This window comes from Phascolarctos cinereus, unplaced genomic scaffold (assembly GCF_003287225.1).
Source record: "Phascolarctos cinereus isolate Bilbo 61053 unplaced genomic scaffold, phaCin_HiC Scaffold_726;HRSCAF=1367, whole genome shotgun sequence".
NCBI classification, from domain to species: Eukaryota; Metazoa; Chordata; class Mammalia; order Diprotodontia; family Phascolarctidae; genus Phascolarctos; species Phascolarctos cinereus.
In genome coordinates, this window is record NW_027556098.1 from 391861106 (window position 1) to 391886780 (window position 25675).

The following is a 25675-nucleotide window of genomic DNA, read 5'->3' on the forward strand; positions in this document are numbered from 1 at the left end:
TCGCTCCCTCGAGCTAGATGGCACCCGCCCTTCAAAGCACAGCTCAAGACCCACCCCCTAAGCCTTCTCTGCCTGCACCAGTCTCCTCTTTTTCTGAATTCTTCACCGTGAAACATTTACGCTTTGTTTGGTCTGCGTTCATAGACTGCTGTGATTCCCGTCAAATTTTCTATTACGCTCTCACGTACTCAAACTTCCAGGCAAAAGAACTAGAAATTGAACAGATACCTATCAACTGGGGATTAGCTAAACAAACTGTGTTATGTGATTGTGATGGAATGCTATTATGCTACGAGAAATGACAAGCAGAATGCTTTAAGAAAAATCTGCAAAGACTGACATGAACTGACACTGAGTGAAGTGAGCAGAACCAGAACATTGTACACAGTAAAAGCATATTATAATGACGACAAACTACGAAACTTAACTACTATGATTGATACAATGATCCAAGACAATTCTGAAGGACCCATGATGAAAAACGCTATCCAGCTGCACAGAGAGATCTGATGAGTTCTGAGTGAAACTGAAACATACTCCCCCCCCCACTTTTTCTTGTTTTGCATGATTTCACATGTATAACTGACGTATCATTTGCCTTCTCAGTGGGTGGGAGGAAGAAAATCTGGAGCTCAAAGTTTTTTTTAATTGAATGCCAAAAGCAAATAAATAGTTCTAAAAGGAGTGCTTCCCACTAAACTGGCCTACTGTGCCTAACACGACACTCCAATTCTTGCCTCTGTGTCTGTGCGCAGGCTCTCCTTCTTCATTTCTCTCTCAGAATTCCTAGCTCCTTTCTGGGCTCAGGAATGCAAGTTCCTTAAGGCTAGAGAATATTTTGATTTTTGGGTCCATATGTTCCAGTGTGTAGCCTGTCTTTAGCAGACCATCCTTCTTCTCTCTTGACCCCCAATCTAGCCTACAAGCGATGTGCCCTCCAGCACCATGGACAGACATCGCAGGGGTCCTTGTAAAAGCAAAGGAATCAAGCCCCTGAAGCAGAGATTCTTAACCCGGGGTCCATGACTTTTTTCAAACATTTTGACTAACTGCATTTTAATATAGGTTGTAATCCAACATATTCTATGCATTTAAAAACACGACTTTAGGGGTCCCTAGGCCTTTCAGAACATGCAGCCACTATGGCTAACCCAACCAGCACTTATTAAGCGCCTACTGTGCTCCGCAATTAGCATACAAAACCAAAACAAAACTCTTCCTGCCCTCAAGGAGCTCATATTCTACCACGATGGCTGACATTTTCCCTTTTTGTTTTTGTGTCCCAATGTAAGACTTTAGTAAGATGCTTTCTCAGCCTCCACGATCTCCTCTAATCCTCACAATAATACTGTTAGGTGGGCATTATGATGACATACATTTTCACAGCTGCAGAGAGCGAAGCTCAGAGAACTCGAAGATTTGCTCAGGGTCCCACCACTAGGCAACACCTCAGGTGGGTCCTCCTGACTCCAAGTCCAAGACCCTGTACCCTGCATCCTGCCATCTTGACGTGAGAGGAGAGAAGGAGCAACGCTAAACTTGAAGTGCTCCCTTGGCACAAGGAGGGTCAAAGGCCCAGCCCCAGAACAGGACTAGCTCAACTGGCTGTCCCAGATGGAGCACTGGAAAGCTGTCTCTTCCAGACCCCCTCCCCCCCCCACCCCACACCTGCTAAGGCCCTGAATGAGGGCTTGTGAAAGCCAGAAAGGGGATTTCGGTGTCATCTCTCTTCAAAGGGAGGAAAAGCAAGGGGTGCGGCTGTGAAGGAGACACCCAAACCCGCCGCAGGGGAGGGACCCTCTTCATCCTTACAGACAAAGGCCTGTTCCTCAAGCCTGTCATTTATTTTCTAAGGAAAAGATTAGGGGCAGGAATCACTCCCCTTCTGAAGTTAAGACCCTGCCTTTTATCCTGTAAAGGATAATTAACGATACTTTATTTAAAGGAAAAAAAGGCAAGCAAACCGCTGTGCCTTCAGATCCTTGTTCTTCCCTCCCTCAGAGCACCATCCAAAAAATCCCAGCAGCCATTCCACCGCAATCTTGTTTTCTGGTCTTGAAAAGGGGGAGTGGAAAAAGATGGATAACTCAGAAAGATGCAATGGGGGGGGATGTCAGAGCTGGGAGGGGCCTAAGGATAATGCCAGAGCTGGGAGGGCCCTGAGAACAGGCAACAGCAGAGCCAAAGGGGCCTCAGGGCACAGAATCCACCTAGCATCAGTTTCAGTGCTGGCGGTCTGGTCCACAAGCCAGGCTGAAGCCTTAATCTTGTCCTTACACAGCCTGACCAGGGAAGGTCAGAGGAGCATCATAGTACTGGAAAGAACACTGGATCTGAAGTCAGAGGAGCTGGGTTCAAATCCTGCTTTGCCACTTACATCTGTCACCTAGGGCAAGCCACAAAATTACCCCAGCCTATTTCCTCTTCTATACAACGTGAGGGTTTAGATTCAATGATTCTTAAATCCCTGCTTCCAGGTAACTTTGCAAAGAAGATGTAAGGGTGGTTAAAGCCACCTGAGAAGCCTCTGAGAGCCACAGGCAGCCGGCCCAGAAGAGGCCCTACAAGAGCCAGGGCAGGCCTCAGCAGCCAGGCCCCTGACTCCAGGCTCTGTCCTTCCCCGCTCCCCACCAGTCTCCTGCTTATCCAAATGCCAAACCGCTCCTCACCTGCTCGGGTCAGGGTGGGGATGGTCCCCAGAGAGAGGGCCCTGTTGAGTCGTCCTGGAAGGGAGGAAGAGGATGTCCGTCGTGGAGACCTGAACACCTGCTGGTTGGTCAGATGGAAGAAGGTGGGTGGGGCTGGGACGAACAGAGTCGGCGACACTGGAGGGTATGGGAAGGCCAGTCCATTGTTGCCGGGGAAGAAGGAACTGGAGTCTCCTGAGAGATACCTGTGAACAACACAGATGACATGGCGGGGGAGGGAGAGACAGCAGGCCCAGGAGGCCCCGAGAGGTAGACGCTGACCATCCCTCCCAATGGGAGCAGGAGCCCAGGCCAGGAGGAGCCCAGAGCGGGGGAAGGTGTGAGGTTAGTGAAAGCAAGGAAACAATCTAACCACATTCACATCATTAGGAGCGGGCGGCTGGGAGGTGCCAGCATGACCCACCCCTCACCCCCCAAGCTCATCTCCGCCCTTTTTTTGGATCCCTCAGAAATTCCCATGAGCACTCAGGCAGACTAATTTCACTACAGTGCAAAGGTCTCGACTTTAAAGGGACACTGTCACCCCTGCTGACCCCTGCTCTGTCCACTCACCTGTCCTCTTCCCCTATGAGATTCCTAGGACTTGGGACCCAAACCCAGGCTCATGCCCAGCACGCCTCCCTTGGTGGTCCAGCAGTCCTACTCAAACTGGGCCAGCTGGGACCAGGGTTTGCAGGCAGGCAATGGGAAAAGGGTTAGGATCACGCTTTGGGGTTCCAGACCAACACAATACCTTGTTGGGCAACCCTAGTTACATGATTTAGAAAAAAACAAAACCAAAAACACTTGTACATTTCTGCTGCCTCGCCAAAGGGGAGGATCTTGCAGGAAGATGGGGAGAAAGCCGTCTCCTGCTTTGGGCCCCAGGGTCAGCACAATGACAAGGAAAGGGCAGGGAGGGGGATGCAAAGCTTTGGAATGGACACAGCAGGACATCGACATCATATACCAAACTCCAGGCTCGGGGTGATGGCTTTAAAATGACTATTAAAAAAACATGAAAACAAAGAGATAGAAATATATGTAAATGAGCCAACCACTGGACAAAAGGTGACAGTGTCTCTTTAACTCAAGAACAAGACAAACGACCACCAGACTGGAAGGTCCACAAGCCAGAATTTTAACCATGCTGCTGATTAAAGCAATCGATTATGGAGGGGGGGAGGGGTGAGAGTGACCAGAGGGAATTAATAGATTAGTCTGCCAACTTGGGGGGGGGGGTGGCGAGTAGGGAGGAGGGGATCTGGGGAAGGGCAAACCTTACCTCTGGTCCCAGGGGACAATTGAGGCTGGTGGACTAATTCCTAGGATGGACGTTTGTTTGGCTGTCCAGGCTGCTGAATGGGGCGCAGCTGGAAGGCTGTGGTTGGCCTTGGCAATGGGATTGGCAGGTCAGACAATGCTAAGGTTTCCATTCACACCAAATTAAGTGTTTGCTATCAGCAAGGTAAGAGAAGCAGCCTGTCGGCTTTCTAGACCTGTAGCAGGGGGTCAACAGAGAGGACTTCCCATCTTTCTGTTTAGAGACATGGTCCATTTTGGGGAAAACTGGGAGATGTGGGGAGGCGAGGACTCAAACAGCCAGCCTGTGCGGAAACCACAAAGATCAGTCCCCAGGTGTGAGCTTCAGCATTCCATCAGCCCCTCCTGAGGACAGTTTCTGCCCCCTGTCGCTGCTCTTCTAAGGGAAAGTCACCCCCCAAAAAGAGCCACCTAGTATATAACCTAAAGCCCAGCAGTGCGGCCCCTGGGCTTGCAGACCCTCATGCCTGGATCCGAGATAAAGCTTGCTTAGGAGAGACCTTAGCATGGCCTCAGGCAGGCTGGGGGTGGGCACTAGGTGTGTATATGCGTGTGATCAGTACTGAAGGCAGCAGCTTTTCCTGTCCCTGAGGCAGACACACATAGGCACACACTGGCACTGGGGCTGGCAGGTAGGTTTGGAGATGTCCCCAGGTAGGGTGGAGCACATCTCCAGGTGTCAAACAGCCTGGCCTCCTTGAACTAGCTGAGCAGAAAAGCCTTCCCAAGCTCAATTATCCAGACAGCCAGAAGCAAAGGCTTGGCCTGCTTGGGGTCCTATTTCTCACATGCCACCCCCCCCCCAATGCTATATCAGTCCTTATACCGGGCAGCGGCTCCACTCCTGGGCCTATGATTTCTGTTAGCTTTGAGGAGACTCCTAGGACAGCCAATTCCCTACGCTAAATGCAAGAGAAACTTGTATATCAGTGAGCAGACGGGCCCTAGGTGATGACCTGGGGGCACTGAGAGGTGAGCCACACAAGTGACCAGAGACAAGACATGAACCCAGGCCTTCTATCAGCTGGTGCCAAGCTGCTTCAACAAGCACCAAGAAGCCGCTGAGGTTTAAGGAGCATGTGCTCCCAAGGAATTTGGTTTCTAGCTAAATATAAGCATAGATCTACTGTGAGAAAAGAGAACTAGTGATCCAAGCTTACGTCCGTGCACGCATGCATGTACACAGGACCTTAGGGGGGAGCTGAGACCCCAAGGGACCAGCCCAAAGTTCTAGAGGTGAGGCCTGAACCCAAGGCCTCTAACTGCCTGAGAATCAGAGATTTTGAGCTGGGAGGCACCTTCAGAGGCCATGTTATAGAAGTCCCGCATTTGACAGATGAGGAAACTGTGGCCTGGGTTAGGTGACAGTCCAAAGTCAGACAGGTCATTAGCATCAGAGGCAGAATTTGAACCCGGGCCTCTTTCCACTGACTTGTCTAGCTATGTCTCACTTTGTATCCAGACTGTGTGTGTGGTGTTCAAATTAAGATTTAGAAAGTACCTTCCTCTGAGTGGTTAGCTGTATAGATAGAATAGGGAATATAAACTCTAAAAAAAAAAAAGGTTTTTCATCTTCCTTCATTAGGCATAGGGACCTGGCCTGTGATTTCATTACTACTAGGAACTCCTACGCATAGGAACTCCCTCTATCAATACAGGCTGGCACCTTCCCTGTGACTTCCAGCCTTACCCATCTAAGTCCGGATGCATCAGAGGGTCAGGCTCCCCCTCGCTCGGAGGCTGGCTCTCTACCAATACCACGCTGCAGTGCCAACATTATTCACAATCACAGAGAAGCTGCCAGGGCTCAGAGAGAGATGAATGATGTGCTCAGGGTCACTAAGCCAGAAAAGATGGGAGCTGCGGATTCTAACCTTCAAACAGGGCCCCCTGTGCAGCACATCCTCCCTCTCTGAATCCTGCATGCGCACCTCTATGTTGTGGGAGGAAAGAAGCTGCCCACGAGCCCCTCCTCTGCATCCAGACGCCCAGGCCCTGCAGGAGCAGCCTCTGCAGCTGAGCTGCCTCCACGCCCCTGGACACACCGGAATTCACACCCAGGGCTCTTGCTATTCCTGCCATCCGCTTGGTAGGGGGCCCTTCCGAGGGCCCCCTCCCCTTCTCCAGCAAGACAGGCATCAGTCAAACCAAGACGTCTTGGCTTTAGAGCATCTCTGAGGACAACATCAACCAATGGAAAAGGCTTCCTTTAGCCAAGAGATTCAAGTTTCACTTCTGGCTACAGAATTCTTCCAAAGGCACCAGAGAGTTTGGTTTTCTTTTCTTCTTTAAGCCCACCCCTAAAATACCAAGAGACCAAGTCAATTGTCTGAAGTCACACAGAGAGTAGGGCTTGAACCTGGGTGATCCTGCCTCCAAGTCAGCTGCCTGTCTAAGCTCTAGACAACCCTCAAAGACTCTAAGTTGTAGAGAAGGAGATGACCTGCACTGGCGGAGGAGTTTCCTCACCTGGGAGCTCCCCATGCCAATGAAATCACTGGCCTAGTTCTCATCCCTGGTTTAGGTCTGCCTTAATCTAAGCTGAGACTCTTCCTGGCCTCCCAGCCAAAATAGGGACGTTAAGATCTCAGCCCAAAAGGCCTGAATTAAAATCTTCACTGGTCAAATGGGAACCACGCTAAATTAGCTCTGGAGAGGCAGTGGAAGGCAAGAAGAGAGGAGCAATGGAGTAGTCAGACACATGAGAGATTGAGGGGAAAGTTTATTGAGAAGGTCCAGTGAGAGGTGGAGCAGGAAGAAGAGGCCAGCCCACCTACGCTGGCTGACCACCCAGCCCCACCGGCCTGAGGCCCAAGGCCTGACACCTGGAGGGATGCCGGTGGGAGACTGTACATCACAGTCCAAGCCCAAAATGAAACTTCTCTCCAGGTGGAAATGCTTTAAAATTTAAAAAGCATAAAATAGTATGTCACCCAGAATCAAAACCGTTGGACAAGCAAGGGCCAGGAGGCATTTATTTGAAAGCTGTGAACATGAAAACTGGCACCAGAGGTGAGGTTTACAGCAATTGGGGTCACCAGACAATCAACCAAAATACTGCTGCTACAATGACAACGACTGCTGCTGCTGCTGCTGCTGCTGCTGCTGCTGCTGCTGCTGCTGCTGCTGCTGCTACTACTACTACTACTACTACTACTACTACTACTACAACAACTACACAATCTGATGTTCAGAGAAAGTCACAGAGATAGATGTCACAGGACAAGGACACTGGGAGAAACATGGTCTTTAGAATCCTGGCATCCTGGGGTCACCTGGGAAGAAGCCCACAGCCGGACAGGGAGCAATGGGGATCGAGCTGAAGTCGACTAGGAGTGGTAGAGAGGTTCACCTGGGGATGGAGAAAACCCTGGGATGGGAACCGGGGACGGGTAAGGGGCCTTTCTGGGCCAAGCTAAAGGGCTGGGACACTTTTAACCCCCGACAGCGCCACCCTCTCAGCCTGTCCTCAGTGTCTTATCAATCACCCTGCACCCATTGACAGCCACCACAAACCCTTGGCCCTGGGGAGAAAACCCAGCCACTTTCCAATCCAGATTTTCAATCAATACTTCCCAGAGGAAGAAGCCATTTTCCTATACCCTTAGGGTTCCCCAACACCCAACCCCATTGGACATCTTCCCAATGATACTCCTTTTACATCACAGATTTCTCAAAACAAAAAAAGTTTAATTTATGTTAAAATAAATGCAACACAGAACTTGTAAGCAGAGGAAGAGAAGTTACCAAAATGACCCTCCACTCATACACACATCTACACACACACACACACACACACAGAGACCCCTCCTCCCCACACATAAAGGAGGTATGTTATTTTAAATATCAGCTATACAGTACCACTCCCCCAAAACCAGGAATCACTGTCTTAACCACCTTATCCCTGATTGCCTTTCCAAGCCCCACCCCCAATCAGAAGGGGAAACTCTTTGTTAGAATGATAGATATATATGCATGTATTTCTGTTTATTATTATAAATAATTTAATCCTCACACACACAACTACAACTATCAGAGAAGGCTTATTAGTATCACACTGTCAGTGTACATGAAAACAGCAGGTTTAGGAGAAACAGAAAATCAATTGCTAAAAATCAGAAAGATGGTGAGCGTCTCTGGAACTTGACACCCACCTCTCTTCATCCTTGGAAGGCTATACTCACATACCCAGGCTCTGACCCAGAGACAGGACCAGGGTTTGGGAGTAGAAAAGCTAAGTGGATCCATCGGTCCTCACCCAGGGGAGAGGGTCCTTCTTCTATGCACCCAGTACATAGAGGGTCCCATTTGCCCATCCCCGTCTGTAGCTCTGGCACTCTGGCTGTGACAGCCAATGTCAGAGCCTGCTCTGATCCCTGTGGAGCAGGCAGCGCTTCAGGTCCCCACTTTACAGAAAGACACTAAGGGCATGACCTGTCCATCATTAGAATGGCCACTTATCAAGTACAGCTAGGACCACAATCCAGGCCTGCGGCCTCTTAGACCAGGGCTCCCCAGTCAAGCAGGGAAAAGCTCAAGCTTGGCCCTAAAGGACAGATCTGAGAAGAGCCTTTCCCTCGCTTCTCTGAGGAAGTGAGGGGCTACAGATGGGGAACGCTGCTGACACAACCAGACTGGGGCAAGACAGCTGCTCAGGACTGGCCAGGCTAGTTTTGCTGAGCAGCTCTTGCTTCTAACCAGCACACAGGACCGATCCCTGGGCAGGGGAGAGGAAGGGATGTGTTGGGAAATCCAGGTGACAGAAAATAAGAGATATGAACAAAAATTAAGGGAACAAAAGAGAGGGGGTGTTTAGGCTTTGCTGTCAAGCCCACTGAAGGAAAGGAAGATCTCATTTGGCCCCTGAATGTACTCCATGTTTCTGCAGCTTGGCACCGTGGGACCAGGCCTCAACTGAGATCTGTTTCAGATTTTGGAAGGATCACAGTCAGGCTGATCTATCCCAACTTTAAACTACTTAAAATGAGAGCCAGGACAACGGCAATCCCAGGGCCTAGTCTGGGGGATGGGGGTGGGGGAGATGGAAACCCCTGAAGGTCTTGCCAAGAAGAAGGAGTTGAGAGTCTTCCTTCCTCTCAGGATGTGCTCAGTACTCCTGGCAAAGGAGTCCCGGCTCCATGCCACCTCAAGAGGTGGGCACGACCTTCCTCTAAGAGGCTCAGTGACCAACTGTATGGCTGTGCAGAGCTGGTCACTGTCCGAGTGCAGACTTTAATGTTTTCTCTGACACTCCTTTCCTTAGGTTAAGCTGCCTCTCAAACATCCCCTCACATAAACTTTTCACGATTTCACAAGTCAGATAAAAAACAATGGTAAGGGAGTAAAGAGGACATGGAGGTTAGGCTAGAAAAGTCGTTCAGAGAAACTCAGTGGGGCGCAGGGTAGCAAGGAGGGCACACTTGTAACCCAAAAGGCCTGAGCTGGAAGGCCTCAGGGAGGTCTCTTCTATCCTGGGCTGGGTTTTTACCTCGTGACTAATGCCACTGTGGCACAACTAGAGAGGGGCTGGCAGAAGGCCTTGTCCTGTGGGTTCTGGGTGGGCCCAGAGAGGAGAGAGGGGTGACCAGCTTCCTTTCCTGTCACCCCTTAGAAAGAAATGAACCAAGAACCAAACTCCTGTAAGCTCCAATCTTGGGATGGCAGAGGGACTTTGTACCCTTCCCTCAACCCACCACAAGGGCTGCCTATGGGCCCTGTTCCCCAACAACCCACCTATCAATCTAGAACATGGAGCACAAAATCATGCAAGAGCTGCCCACCACTCATGGGTGCCAATCACCAGATCCACAGCGCCCTCTGTGCCCCTGCAAAGGTATCAGTTTGTCAAACTTGGTTGAGGGCCCAATGTCTGAACTTCATCTGTGCGCAGCATGGCCCCCACACCAGGAGGGGACTCTCCTGCCCAGTTTTCCCAGACAGCAGCACACATAGCCTCCCTTATCTACCAGCCAATCAATCAGCATCTGTCAGGCACCCACGATGTGCCCGGCACTGCACTGAGTGCTGGAAGGGGTCTCTCAGGCCAGTCTATGCAGTGATGGTCACCCCTGAGGTCGGGCCCTGCCAGCGCCACAGACACCAGCCAACCTGGGAGCACAGAGCCCCAAAGCACCAGTCAGAGGACCTCCTTGGGGGGACCCTTCAGTCAATCCTCTCCCACTAGCACCCAAAGGGCACAGGCTAACAGAACAGGATTCCTGGCCATTTGGTGACACTTCTCAAAGCATTTTCATCTATGTGAGGTCACCTGTGGTCCTCACAATCCTGTGAGGTTAGCAGGGGGGAGGGTCAGTTAGTGGTTAAGTGACTCATCCAAGGTCATACAGAATTATGGTAGAGTCCAGGGTTTTCTTTATTCTGTAAACCCTTCCTCTAGCGTTCTACATTATGCTCCTTTTCAAACCTCCCCATAAGAGCTGCCTCTGGCTTCCCCACACAGCTTATCTCAGTTAGAGAACAATTCTTTCATAAGTTGAGAGACAGGTGAGAAATGGTGACAGCTTTAGGGGACCAGGGTTAGCCTGGAAAAAGGGGTTACAGGCATACACAGAAATTCAGGACCAGGAAGACCCTGAAAACACAGAAGGTCAAAGATTGGCCCCAAAAAAGAGAAACGAGAACGTATCACCTGCCCTTCTCCGTACAGGTGGGGGCCCAAAGGTAGAGAAAACGTTCTTTGTTATTAGAGATAAGGTAAAAACAAAAGTCAGATAGGAAATAAAAGTGACAGAAAAAACAAAATTATAAATTAAAAAAACAGAATGGAGAAGGTCACGGCAGGGAGGGTCTTTAGACCACAGAAGAACATCTAGTCCAACCCGCTCATCTTATTAAGGAAACTAAGACCCAGAGGAGGATCCAGGACTAGAACTCAGGTCTCCTGACTAAATCTCTTGTTCTTTCTACAAGGCCGCCTCTCTTAGCTGCCAGCACCCACATGGATTCAACTTCTGTTGAAGTCAGGCTGGGTAAGACCCCAGAAAGAGCCCCAAATGCCATCAAAGAAGCAGGGTATACTGGGTATCCTGAAGGTGGTGGATGGGAACGCACCAAAGAGAACATCTGACACACCAGAACAAGCCCAAACTCACTTGTGTCTGGGCCAGACCTGGAGAACTCCAGATAAGCAGAGCCAGGGCAGAGAGAAGAGTGAGGCAGCGCGTTGGTGATGGTGGCCAGGGACACGCTGCCCGCTGGCCAGCAGGCATTGATGGTGAGATGCACCACACCAGAGGGAGGAAGGATGGAGGGGGACAGTGGCACGACCACCTGGAGAGGCCCTGACAACGAGGGCCTTGTCGACAGCTACAGAGCCTCTGCCCACCACTTCTACCCATTGCATTACACTTAATCTTCCCCAAGAGCAGGTCAGATGCCTGCTGACTTGTACAAAAATGACAGAAGACCACTCTCTGGGTGGAAAGTGCTAAACAAATGGTGATGGGGAGATAAGCTGAGCTAAGGCAGGAAGAGAAAGGTCTCGCTGATCCTCCTCCTGGCTTCTTATAAGCTAAGTTGTAGGGCCAGGGGATGGTAAGCCTTTAGAAGTCAGGCCCAAATAGAGGCCTCCAAATCAATCCCCAGAATTTGTAGAATGGAAGGCTACCACACCAGGGTAATAATTCTGTCCTCAAGTATGCCAGGGTTAATAAGGAGGTGCCATTTAGGAGACATCCCAGGGAAAATGAGAGAAGTCTGAGGAAAAAAAACAATGCCATGTTTTGAAAGCCTAATAGGATATCCCCTGCTGGCAAATCAGGAGACATGGAATCATAAGAAATGGGGGGCGAATGCTACAAAATGAGGCCTTTGATTGTACAACCTGCGGCATTCCCCAGCAGAAAGGCCTAAAGAGAGGCAAGGCTGGCAGGTGGAATGGAGAAGGGAATGATCACTGAGAAGGCTCTGCCAGAACAGGGATAAGAATCCTTTTCAAAGACGGTGGGAGCGCATGTTAAGCGCTCACTATGCACCAGGAATCTAGTCAGGTTTCAGGGATCTGATACAAAAGGAATCCCTCCCGGAGAGGGGTCCAGGCTTTCCCATCCCCGTAGCAGCAGAACTCTCTGGAGGGCAGCTCTCCAGGGAGAAGGCTGTCTTTTTCCCATTTGTATCTTCAGCTCCAGGCACAGAGGAAGCACTTAATAAAAGCTTTTTCAATCATTCCTTCCTTTATCCAGTCACTCACCCACTCAGCCAGCTGGGCATTAGCAGGCCACTTGAGTGTGTGCTGCAGCAGCTGCTAGAATGAGCCAAAGATGATCATCTCCCAGGAGCAAGAAAGCAGCCAAAGAGACCTTCCACAGAAGGAAGGGGCCAATGACAAGATGGACTGGACAGCCTGAAGTTTCACAGGCAGGAGTGGGGCTCAAAAACAGGCCTGGGGACCCTGGGGGCCGACAAACTCAGGGAAGATCCCAATCCTTGGTCTCCCCTTGATGAGATGGTCTGACCCACCCACCCCAGGCGGGCTTTAATTTTCTGACGAGAGGAAGATGCCAAAGACGGCAGGTGGCCTTCCTCCTGTTCTCAGGGGCCTGGGGAGTTAGAAGTCAAGAGACATCCAGCATGGACCCACAGAGGGATGAAGGGCAGAGGGTACCAACCGCCCTGCCCTGCTCCACTGGCATCTTGGGATTCAGATCTGCAAAGGAACTCAAGAGTCATCTACTCCACTGTTCATTCGACAGTGGAGGAGGCTGAGGCCCTGAAAGGTTAAGGGATTTGTCTGATGGCATACAGCCAGTGAGAGGCAGTGCTGGGATTTGTACCCAGGCTCTCCCACCTCAAACTCCATCACTGCCTACCTTGTAGGGGCTGAGAGGAGGTGGCCAGTGGGCTCAAAGGGGGCCCATCCCAGAGTCCCTGCTGGGCCAGGGCAGCTAACTCAGAGGGAGAATCTGTGAAGGGGTGAGTGGGTGTGCCCTGCCCCCAGTCCTATTAGCTCATGTCTTTTGGCTCTTTTTCTATCTCCAGCACTTAGCACAGTACCTGGCACACAGCAGGCACTTCATAAATGTTTAATGACTGACTACTCCTGGCAGTCACACTGAGTCACAGGATATTAGGGCTTGAAGGAGACTTAGAACACAGAACATAGAATCTCAAAAGCCAGAAACACCTTTAGAAATCACTGTCCAACCCTGTCTTTTTATAGGCAAGGGAAAGAAGGCCCAGAGATGGAGAAGTGACTTTCCCAAGGTCTCACAGTTAGTGGCAGAGCAGGGACTCCAGTCTCCAGATTCCCAGCCTGGGGACTTCTTCCCTACTGAAAAAATGACAGTGTTCTAGGCACTGGAGGAGTGGGAAAGGGCCAGGGCAGATGACAATATAAATGGGAAGGTTCTAAACATTCAGGACAGTTAGGATGTCCTGGAGCCTTGACTCCTGACCTCAAACCCCACCCCTTTCCTCGCCAGGGAAGGCTGAGAAGCAACAGGAGAGAGAGGTCAGGCCATGCTGGGAGGCAGAGCAGCCCCGCAACTCCCATCCTTTAAGGAGGGAAAGGAAGAAACAAAAGGGAGTTCTGCCTTCTTACCTACCCACATGCCCCAAAAACAAGGACAGGAGGGTTACTGGGGAGAAAAAAGGCAACAACAATGAAAACCTCCACTGGTTTCAGGACCAGGACGCCAGGCTGAAGTTCAGGAGGCAAGGGTGCCCCTCCAAGAACAGCCAGACAGAGTGGCTCTGTGGTGGGCACTGCAGCGTGACGAGTGGGCCTGGGTGGCAGGAGGGTCACTGATGGGCTCTGAGAGGGAGGAGCGAGGCAGGTGAGCCGGGCCTTTGTCCGGAAGGGACTCGTATTTGTGCAGAGAGCTAGCAGTGGGGGGACAGGAAGAGTCCTGACTGTCTCTATTAGGAGATATGTGGGTGCAGAGGGGAGGAGAGGAGAGAGACAGAAGCACCCCTCAGGTGGAGGATGCCAAGCTTTGCGCTCTGTTGTTTAAAACCACAGCCCCTCCCCCCAGTCTGTCACTGCTGGAGCTCTGACCTTCGGGGCCGGTATCTCCGCTGGCCCGTTGCTTTCCGTGTAGCCACAGCTGCAGTGAGGCCCACCAGGCAGCACAGGGATGTGGCGCTGAACTTGAGCGTGTCGAGCCAGCTGGGGGGGTCCCTCTCTAAGTAGCGTTCTACCAGGTGCAGCCCCAGGACCAGAAACCACAGGAAGGAGGAAAAGGCATCGATCCTCCGGAGCCTGCAGGGATTGGGAATGGGCCAGAATGAGTCCCCATGGACCCCCTCAACACCCACCAGGGGCCCACCGACTCCCTGTCCCCCGCTCTACAGTCCTGAGACCCCTTCTTCTACTTCCTCTTTATTGGCAGACCATATGCTAGAGTCAGAAGGGACCCCAGAGGATATTTCTCCTGAGGAAATCCTGAGGCCTAGGGAGCGAAGTTACTTGCCCAGGGTCCCAGAGGGAGGAACGAAGCCAGGAGAAGGCCTTCTTCCTCCTTCCTCCCTACCCTGCAGCCCTTTCCCTCTGCACCACTGTGGCTCTTCTCATTCCTCTGATCGCTAAAGTGTTTATTCAGCATCTTCTGCATGTCCGACAGTGAGCTTTCCTCCTTGGCTGCTCCCAGAGGAGCTGGGCTCAGAAGCAGCGTCTGCTCTGCCTCGCCTCTCTTGGCTCGGCCTCCTCGCCTGTTTAATGAAGGGGCCGGACTAGCCAGCCTCTAGGGTCTCTTCCAGCTCCCAAATGATGATCCTCTCTAAGGTCCTACCTTCACAGACGGGCAGAAAAAGGGCCTCTGTTAAAGAAGAGCAGACAAAGATAAGCCTGACCCGATGACCTCTCCGGACACAAGGACGGTTCTGAGGACCTGATGAAGGGTGCTCAGAGCTGTTTTCACAGTCTCCCCCATTAGACTGGGAGCTCCCCGAGGGCAGGGACTGTCTCTTGCCTTTCTCTGTCTCCCTGGCACTTTGCACAGAGCCTGGCACACAGCTGTTGTTCAGTTGTTTCAGTCACGTATATCTGATTCTCTGTGACCCTATTTGGGGTTTTCTTGGCAGAGACACTGGAGTGATTTGCCATTTCCTTCTTCGGCTCATTTTACAGATGAGGAAACTGAGGCAGAGATGAAGTGACTTGTGCAGAGTCACAGAGCTAGTAAGCATCTGAGGCCAGATTTAAACTCAAGTCTTCTTGACTCCAGGCCCAACACTCTATCTACTGGGCCACCTAGTTGCTCTGGCACACAGCAGGTGCTTAATAAATGCTTGTTAACTGTTTCAAGGGTAGGACTGAGGTAATAATGGCTGCAGGGCATCATAGTCCATCAGCTCATTTACTCGAGACTGCTTCCAGAGCTTTAAAGGTGATAATGGAGACACTGTAAACCAAATAACTATCTGGGACTATGAGATCACGCCGGGAATCCTCAAAGCGTTCCTAGGACCTGAGGCTGCGGGGATCACGTCTGACAAAAAGGCGGGACTATGCTATGTTAGCAACAACGGGAGACGCGAGAAGCTGCCTCTGTCTTCAGTGACCGCCTCTCCTCTCCCGGTGATGCAGGCCATCTAGTCTTTTCTCTTCTGACATGCACGCCAGCTCCCATCTCCTGCTGGTGTCTCGGCCATCCCACGGGCCTGGGGCGTACTTCCTCCTCACCAAGTCTCTCCTCTTTCTAAGACACAGCTCAGGCACCAACCCTCCCAGCCACCTCGTATTTAATTTGCAACTATCTGTATTGCTCTCAACTGCCCCCTCTGGTTTGAGGAGACAGAGTCTTTGTTGCATTTCCCAGGGAGAAGAAGCTTGCTTTCTCTGAGAGCCAACTGGATGAAGCTGAAGTCCCTGCTACTTGAAGAGCTGACTGGGGAAAGGAGAAACTCCGTAGGGCCCCCCAAAAGAGCTGAGGTCCTTGTCAGTTCTCTGGCTTGGGGTGGGGGTCTGTTTGCCACCGAAAGAGAGTAATACCTCATCATCCTGCCCTGGGTGGCAGAGTTTTATCATTGTTTAGTGGTCTGGGAATAACACGGAAGGTTATGAGTGCAGCAGACTCCAGGAATCCTGGATATTAAAGCTGGCCTTCCAGAGCCACCAACTGCTTCAGGCACACGGGTTTCCCGACTCATCTCCTCCCTCGTTGGGTTTCTGTGTGTGCGCGCACTATCTCCATGGATGCTGCGTGCCTTGGTGGAAGGCTGTGACCCAGGCCTGTGAGTCCATCTCTCTGTCTGGATTATTCCTTCTCAAGTAAGTGTTGTGATTCTCACTGCTCTTGCTTTATCACCAAGTCAATGTTTTCTGTTTAAGAATTAATGGCATTAGGAGTGTCCAAGAAAAGGAGCCAGCGGCACCGTGGTGCCTGGCTTCCTGTAAACGGGAAGCTCAGAAGCCACACCACCAGTTAGCATGAGGATGTCCCTCCTGCACACCTCAGATTCTGAGAGAACTTAAGTTTTCACTTTGGGGCCATGGCCACTGCAGGGCCTCTCTGGGGGAAAAAACTCAGACATATGAGGGCTGATCTAGGTAAGTGAGCCAGCTCCAAGAGAGAAAAGGGAGGTACAGGAGACCAGCTGAGTATCATGCCCTTTGGCTACACTGTGGGAGGCTACTACGATGAGTGTCACCAGCGGGATGTGAACCCAAATTTTCCTGATGCCAAGCCCTGAAGTTGGGCACGATGATCTCTTAATTCTATGTTCCCTATGAGCCAGAACAACCCCCGCCACCTTCCTTCCCAGAGCCCCTGGCACCCACCTGATGCGGCCAGCCAGCAGCATGGCCAGAAGGCAGGTGAGCAGGCCCGACGCCACCACCACCATCTGGTGGCTCTGGCCCAAGTCCCAGGCCTCACAAAGCTTCTCCAGCACACGCTCGGGAAGCAGGCGGAGCAGCTGATGCCAACCCAGGGGCCCTGGATCAACGGTGGCGTTGGACGAGGCCGAGGTCCCCGAGGAAGAGACGTTCCCCCCTGCCAGCAGAGCAGGGCTCCGGGAGGCAGCTGGGGAGAAGGGACGGGCAGAGCCGCACAGGGCAGTGACAAGCAGGAAGCTGCAGGTGAGGAAGGCGAGGAGTCGGAGGAGGATGACCTGGGCTGGAGCAGTCACTGGTGAAGAACAGAAGCTCTAAGGAGGAGAAAAGGAAAAGAACTGAGGACTCACGCACCGCATCTGGGGCCAGAGTCTAGGGCACAGCGTCCAAGAGCTCACTGGGGGATCTGGGTCCAGGAGAGGTGGAGGAGAACGGGGAGGGCAGAGGAGGCCCACACAGCACCCAGGACTCTCAGGGCTCTCCTAGAGGAGCATGATTCACACAGTGAACTCCCCTTCCCTCCCTTTGTCTGTGTGAGGCGTGACTCTCCGGGGGGCAGGGCCTACCAGGCTAGCTTCTAGAATTCTACCTGATCACACTCTAGCTAGCAAATAGGGAGGAGGGGGAGGGAGAGAAGAAGGGGTTTATCAAGAAGAGACTTAGCTCCTACTCACAAAATCTGAACCGGAAGAGATTTTAGAGGTCAACTCCCTCATTTTACAGATGGCGAAACTGAGGCCCAGAGAAAGGAAGGGATGTGCTTATGGTCACAAGGGTAGTTAAGTGGCTGGGATTTGAATCCCAGTCCCAACTCCAAAATCAGTACTCTGTCCCACTAAGCCTTCCTACTCAGAAATGTCTTCTTGTGGTTTGGTAAGCTCACCCTGTAGAGTTTCCCAACCCCACCCCTGCCCTTTGGAATTTTGGCAATGGGATTTTACTCACTCTTTATTCAAAACTTCTGAAATCTGCTCTCCTGAAATCTAAGCAGTCTGTACTAGGGTAATGACCATTTCCATTCCTTACTAAATCAGCTACACGTGATTGTGTGAGATGTATGACCTCCTCACACCTCAGTTTTCCTACACAAAAAATGGGAACGCATTGGGTACACATTACAGGAGAGGTGTCAACAACTAAGCCCATACTCCAACAAGACTAAAATATAATGGGGAAATTTAGTTTAATAATAAATGAAAATACAACAGAACGTAGATATTAACATGTGGTTTTCCACAGGCAGCTAAGTGGTGCAGTAGAGTGTTGGACCTGGAGTTGGGAAGACCTGAGGTCAAGTGCCCCACCTTGAACACTTCCTAGCTATCTGACCCTGGACAAGTCACTTAACCTTTGTTTGCCTCAGTTTCCTCAACAGTAAAATGGGGATAATAACAGCACCTCTCTCACAGCATTATTATGAGGATCAAAGGAGAGAATATTTGTAAAGGGCTCACCACAGTGCCAGGCACGCAGCAGCTGCCACACAAAGGCTCATTCCCCTTTTCTAAGTCCATCCCCACAAAGACCCTCATGTGTGGTTTAGTGACCGCTGTTCCTATTTGACTTCGACACCTCTATGTTATAGGATGGAGCTGTTAGGGGGCGCCATAGTGTAGAGCGCACCAGTCCTGGAGTCAGGAAGACTTCATACCCGAGTTCAAATCCAGCCTCAGACACTTAGTTGTGTGACCTTGGGCAAGTAACTTCACCCTGTTTCCTCAGTAAGCTGGAGAAGGAACTGGCAAACCAGGATCTTTGCCAAGACAGTCTCTAATGGGGTCACAGAGTCAGACACGACTGAAATGACTGAAAAACAACATTATGGGCTACACAAGTTTCAGCAGGCTAGTGTGGGAACCTAACCGTTATTATTAATATTGTTATGGGAAAATCCTTCTCAAATGACCACCTTATGAGTACCTGCTGTCAAGCAGCTCGAGTCCCTTCTCTACCTGCATGTAGGTCTTGTCTGTCTCCCGCCGCTTGAACTGGTGGCTGAGCAGCAGAGCCCGCAACTGCCGGTTCTGGTGTTTGATGTAATACTCCACAGCTGCCTGGCAGGGCCGGCACAGCTTGTACATCTGCTCCAGATGGTGTCTGTAGACTTCAATTTCCTCATCATATTTACCCTGTTGAGAACAGAGGCTTTGGATTGGCAAGGGAAATACTTAGATGGTGCTCCACACTCCACCTGCTGGCACTGTATGGGGAGGAGATGAAGCTGGAGGAATGAATATGGAGGGAGAGGAAGACAGAGGAGGAGGGAGGATTAGGGAGAAGAGAGGAAGGCAGAGAGCTCAGGTGCGCTGAGGCGTTGGGTTTCCTCCTGGATGTTGCCTTGCAGGGTCTGACTGCAAACTCTCAGACCTGGAAGGGACCTTAAGGGCTATCGTGGTAGAGTGGAAAGACCCCTGGCTCTGATATCAGAGGACCTGCATTCAAATACTACTTCTGATGCTGACTGCTTATGTGACTTTGGTCAATTCACCCTACCTCTCTGGGCCTTAGCTTTCTCAATCTGTAAAATGAAGGAGCGGGATGGAGGTGACGGCCTTTGATGATCCTTGCAGGCCAAAATCAATGATCCATCTAGTTTAATCCATACTTGAACATGCATGCCTCTTAGTGATGCCCTTGCAAAATTTAGGAGCTAATTTTTTTTTTGAAAAAGAAAATATAAAATGGACAAGCCATTAGCTAATTTGATTTTGAAAAAGAAAACCAAATGACCACTATCAAAAATGAAAATGGTAAATTCACAACCAATAAAGAGGAAATAAAAGCCATCATTAGAAGCTATTTTGTCTAATAATATGCCAATAAAACTGACAATCTAAATGAAGTGGATGAATATTACAAAAATGTAAATTACTCATATTAACAGAACAGGAAATAAAATGCTTAAATAACCTGATCTTAGAAAAAGAAAGTGAACGAGTCATAAGTGAACTCCAAAAGAAAAAAACCCAAGACCAAATGGATTTCCAAATGAATTCCACCAAACATTTAAAGAACAATTAATTCCAATACTACACAAACTTTAGGAAAATAAGGAGTCCTACCAAATTCCCTCTTCGACACACATATAGTCTTGATACCTAACCCAAACAGAGTCAAAACAGAGAAAAAAACTACAGACTAATTTCATTAATGAAGACATGCAAAAATGTTAAAGGAAAGATTAGCAAGGAGATTACAGCAACATGTCCCAAAGATTATATGCTGTGACCAGGCTGGATTTATACCAAGAATGCAAGGCTGGTTTAATATTAAGAAGTAAGCATAACTGACCACCTTAAAAACAAAACCAACAGAAATCATGATTCTTTCAATAGATATAGAAAAGGTTTGGACAAAACACGACACGCATTCCTGTAAAACACCAAGACGCCTCAGAGTAAATGGTGCTTTCCTTAAAATGCTAAGTAGTATCTACCCGAAATGTCCTTGCCACAGGGACCCGCAGCCATCCCAGGAAGGTCTGCAGGGAGGACAGGCCAGCCCTCCCGAGGCAACCCATTTTACTCGGGGCCAGCCCTGACTGGTGAGCTGTTGCTGACATCAAGTCAAAATCTGTAACCACCACTCACTTGTTCCTGGCAAGGCCGAGTCCTTTCAAAGGACAGCTAGCCTGTTTTTCACACCCCTACTTCCTTCTCTTCTCTAGCCCCAGTGATTTCCCCTGATCCTCATGGCGCACGGGCTTGAGAAGCCTTTAAGATGATGGTGATAGTACAGTAGAGTGAGTAAAGGTTAGCTGAGTGCTTTACCAATGTTATCTCCTGTGATTGATTCCTCCCAACAACCCCGTAAGGCAGGTGCTACTATTTTCATTTCACAGGTGAGAACACTGAGACTGAGGAAGGTTAATTAACCTGCCTAAGGTTACACAGCTAGGTGGGCGTGTGAGGCAGGATTCGAACACGGGTCTTCTTGACTCCATCACTCCATCAGCTGCATTCCCTGACACAATATCTCTGGACAAGCCACGAGACCCCAAGTGGCTTTATTGTCGTCTCCCTCACCCCCCAGGTGGCTTAAAAGGGTTATGCCCAAGTGATGGTGCCACGAACAAACAGCTCAATCTCAGAAGAAAGGATAAGGGTGGCTACAGGACTGCAGAAGGGAGCCTCGTACCCGGGACCTCTGTCCTACCTCAGAGGACACTGAGACAGCCATTTTTGCCCATGCTCAGGGAAGGGCCTAAAGGTATCAGCCAATCCCCTCCCCCAACGTGGGTGACTTTCCACCCTCCGCTCAATGACCTCTCCGGCTGTAGACCCAGAGGAGGCCCCCTGTTTCCATGGAAACAAGGAACTCATCAGCCTTGATGGAGCACGAGCAGGAGCTTGTCCTCCCTCCTCCGTTCTCCTTCATCCCTCTCCCTGCCTCTCATTCCTGCCTCCCCCCCACTCCCTCCCCCCCATCTCTCCCCCATTCCTGTATCTTTTTCCCTTCTCTACCCCCCATCTCTCCCCTTCCCTCTCCCCCATCTCTCCCCCTTCCTCTCCCCCATCTCTCCCCCTTCCTCTCCCCCATCTCTCCCCCTCCCTCTCCCCACCAGCTCCTCTCCTTCCTTTCTTTCTCTTTCCTCAGAGATGTCATCTGCGGCTCTCAGAAGGGCCACCTCTCCCTCTGGGTCACCCTGGTCTGGGCCCCCGTCAGGGCCTCAGCGGGGTGGCAGAGCTTTCGGCATCAGTTCTTCTTCCCCCCTTCCCCAGGCTCAGCCGTCTCTCCTGCCACAGAGATGCCTGGCATGGCTCCAGACTCCCTGGGAGCCTCCCCTCCTGTCAGTGCCACATTCCAGTCTGGAGATCTAGGGTTTCAGCCCAGGAATGCAGTTACCCGCCAGAAGGAGAGGGCATCTCGGGGTGGGTCTGAGGGGCATGAGCAGCGGGCAGCCCAGGGTAAGCGCCGGCTGAGGGCAACTCTCGGGCACAAACTAAGCAAGGCGGCCCAGGGGAGGACCGGCCCGAGGAGCCAGGAACGTTCAGCCTCAGGGGCACAAGGCGGCCATCGAGTAAGAGGGATCCACTCAGGACCCCGGAGTGAAAGCCGTAAGGGGCCTCACAGGACATCTAGGCCAACCTCCTCATTTCACAGATGAAGAAACTGAGGTTCACAGAAGTGAGGTGACTGGCCCAGGGTCACGCAGCCAGTGAGTAGCAGAGCTGGGATTCAAGCTCAGGTCCTCGGACAGTAAGCCCAGCCTCCTTTCTACTTCTCTGTCCGGGCTTTGCTCACTCCTCCTAGCCTCAGAGCACAAACGAGGAGGTGGGGGGGGACGGTTGGCACTACCCAAGAGGGCACTGGGCAGCCCGAGGAGGTGGTGGGCTCCCCTCCTCGGGCCCATCAAGCAGTGGCTGGACAAACACTGGCTGGGCACAGGATAGTGGGGACTCCTTCTGGGTGTAAGCTGGACTGGACGGTGCTCGTCAGCTCTATAATTCAATGATGTCTTCGAGTAAGCGGTGGACAGCTGCTTACTGGTCTGCCTGTTGTCTCCCTCCGTTATGCGAGCTCCCTGAGGGCAGGTGCTGTCTTCTGCCTTTCTCTGTATCCCCAGTGATCACATTAAGCACCTGGCACATACAGTAGGTGTTTAATAAATGTTTGCCGGCTGACTGAATGTTGGAAATGACAGAGGGGATTCGGGCACAGGCTGGACCAGAGGGCCTCTGGCCTTCCCTCCAGCCTTCAGATTCTGCGGTCCTCCACATCTGATGGAGAGAGCCAAGTGGGCAGCTCCTCTGACCCCTGAAGCAGTGGTGGGGAGAAGCACGAAGGAATAAGGAAGCACACAGTGCAAGGAGCCAACTAGTTATTGGTCAAGATGGCTCTGTCAGCCAGTCAATCAATATTTATTAAGCACCCAGCATGTGCCAGGTCCCGTCCTAAGACCTGGGGATACAAAGAAAGGCCAAAGACAGCCCCTGCTCTGAAGGAGCTCCCAGTCCAACGGGGTGACTGCAGATGGGGCAAACTAGAAATCATCAAGACGAGAAGGCCCTAGGATCAAGGGACCTGGAAAAGGCCTCCTGGACGAGGTGGAATTCAGCTGGGACTTGAAGCACCCGTGTTTCTCTCTTTTAGTGTCGGCCTCGGAGCTAGGATGGCCTAGGTTCAAATTCCACCTCTGACCCTAGTAACTGTGAGAGCAAGAACGAGGGACTTGACTTTTGAGCTTTAGTTTCATCTGTAACACGAGGATGACGGCAGCTGCGCTGCCTACTTTGCGGGTCTGAAAGTACTCTGTAAACACCAATCACTCCGGCCGCAGTCGTCCTTGCCTGGATCCTAGAAAGCCCCTCGGCCACACTCTGGGCTCCCTCTCCTGGCCACAAGGTGGCTCTCCTCCCAGAGCCATCCACCAGCCAAGCAGTGCTTGCTAAGCCCCTGCTGTGTAGGGCACTGTGCTGGGGGCTGGGGACACAAAGACCTCTGTTTGCTCCCTCCTCCCTTTCCCAGGAATCAGAGGCTACATCCCCAAGGGCCTGGGCAGGGGGCTGTGACAACAACCCAGGACTGGCCAGGCCAGATGCCTGCACCCTTTCCCAGGCCCCCCTGGGGGCAGGATCCAGCCCTCCCCAGCCACAGGGGCTCACTGGCCTTGGGGCCTGAAGCTCCCACTCCCCCCACGCCCCAGCTCTGCAACAAAAGCCACTTTTGTGTCTGGGAGGGAGGAGGGCCTCGGGTGAGCGCCTGCCTGGTTACCATGGCACCCTGCTCTCAGCAGCAGCCTGATGCCGGTACAAACCAGTTACCTGCAGGATAGGGGGAGGGAGGGAGGCTGATGCAGAAATAGCACAACAAGGAATGTCGGGGCAGGCAAGGCAGAGGACAACCGGTGCTTGGCCCAGAAAGGTCCTAACATGATAGATTTGGGGCCCCAAGAGACCTTGGAGGCATCTAATGAATGTCCTCATTTTACAGATGGAGAAACTAAGGCCAGAGAGGTTAACACACAGAGTGTGCATGCAGGTCCTGACTCCAAAGCCAGCACTTTCTCCACTATGGTCAGAGTTCAGAGAGGGAAGGGGAAGGAAAAGGAAGAAGCATTTATACAGGGTCTACTGTGTGCCAGGCACTGTGCTAAGTAATTTCATAGGTATTTCCTCTGATACTCACAACAATCCTGGGAGGTAGGGGGTGTTGTTAACCCCACTTTACAGATGAGGAAACCCGAGGCAAGCAGGGTTAACTGACTTGCTTAGAGTCCCAGGCAGTGTCCAAGGCCACCAGCAGGCTCCGGTGAACCCACCGCAATCTAAGACCGAGACGTGGAGAAGGCAAGAGGGAAGAGGCCAGGAACTGGGGATGACAGGGCTGCCACCCAGCTCACCTTGACCAATAAAAAAACCTTTGTCCAGAGGCTAGAGAGAGCGGCCCCTCCCATCCCTCCCCCAGCTGGCAGCCCCATCTCACCTCCTCCCGGGGGGCGCGAAGGACGCCAGTTGCTTGATCTTGGTCGTCTGGTGGTTGTTACATTTCTTGCACAGCAGGACCTGGCTGCTCACCCACTGCTGGGGCTGGGGGCTGTCGCAGAAGGGCGCGGCATTGGTCACCACATGGTTCAGGTGCTCCAGGTACTGGGCAGGGATCGGCTTGTTGTAGTCACCGTTCTGTGGGGGGAGGGGGGGAAGGGGAGGGGAGACAGTCAAGGGTGGCAGCCCCCGGCAGGGGCGCTGGTCCTGTCCCATCCTGTCCCCGAAGAGCTTATCATCTATGGAGGGACACGTGTGACAAGTGGAGAGGACCTGAGCCCCTGGGAACCACGGCGGCATCTCATCCAATCCCCTCATCTCACAGATGAAGAAAGTGAGTCCAAAGCCCGCAAAGGATCCCACCCCACCTCCCAAGAAAGGAGGTGTCACTGAGGGTGCCCGCAGCCGGAGACACCAGAGCCAGGCCTCGAAGACAGGGGCAAGGGGGACACATCAGGTTCGTGGGCAAACTGCCAGGGCAAAAGTGTAGAGACAGGAGATGAAGAGAGGGCTGAGTCCGAGGAACAACTCAGGGCCAGTGTGGGCACAGAGAGCAGAGTGGGATGGAAGAAGAAAGAAGAACAGGACGCGGGCCCAAACCCACCTGAGCAAGCCCCTCCAGGGGCCTATGTTCTGAGAGGGGCGGGCAAAAGACAAGACAGGGATGCAGGCAAATGCTGCTGAGGGCAAAGGGCAAGACTGGACAGGGGGACACAGTAAATAAGGGGAGGGGGAGACAGAGACAGAGAAAGATGGAGGCAGAGAGAGACACACATAGAGATGGAGGGACAAACAGAGGGATGAAGAGACAGAGAGTAAGCCGGAGACAGAGAGAGAACATTTTCAGGGGTGTGTGGGGGAGGAGAAACTGAGGTGTCTTGGGTGACGTGGCCCCTGAAATGAGCAATGAAAGGAGGGACTGCGACAGGTAGAAGGGCAGTAAATGTGGAGGTGAAGGACTCTGGGACCCTTCCTTAGGAAGGGACCAGGCACAGACAATGGTAGAGAGAGGGAGGATGAGGCTAGAAGGCAGCAAGGAATGTGTTTTTGAAGCCAGAAGTGTTTTATCTGAAAGGCAATAGGGAGCCACTGAATATCTTTGAGCATGGGAGTGACACGGTTCTGGCATCCCTGGGAGCATGGAATAGAGTGTGAGATGCAGAAGGCAGGGAGTCTGGCCAGCTGAGAGGTGACACGGGCCTGAATTTGGGTGAAGGCCTTACCTCCCACAGGAAGCAATACCCATCCAAGAATCTGACTCCATTAACTGGGAGACAGGTCAGAAGGCACAGCAATCAGCCACTCATCTAGCATTCCTGAAGTGCCTGCTGTGCGCCAGGCCCTGAGCTGAGGGCTAGCCATCCCCGTCCTCAGGGAACTTATATTCT

At 51.7% G+C, this 25675-nt stretch overlaps 1 protein-coding gene across 1 annotated transcript in view; it reads right to left on the reverse strand.

Annotated features, from left to right (window-relative positions):
* The window catches only part of TMEM201 (transmembrane protein 201), a 49395-nt gene that overhangs the window by 11442 nt on the left and 12278 nt on the right, over positions 1-25675 (reverse strand). Inside the window, exons 3-7 of the mRNA XM_020974395.2 lie at positions 24229-24425; positions 18756-18948; positions 16750-17117; positions 14026-14229; positions 2670-2893 (exon numbers count right to left, since the gene is read on the reverse strand). Of these exons, the coding sequence (XP_020830054.1) occupies positions 2670-2893; positions 14026-14229; positions 16750-17117; positions 18756-18948; positions 24229-24425 (1186 nt within the window). The remainder of the gene's footprint in view (positions 1-2669; positions 2894-14025; positions 14230-16749; positions 17118-18755; positions 18949-24228; positions 24426-25675) is intronic.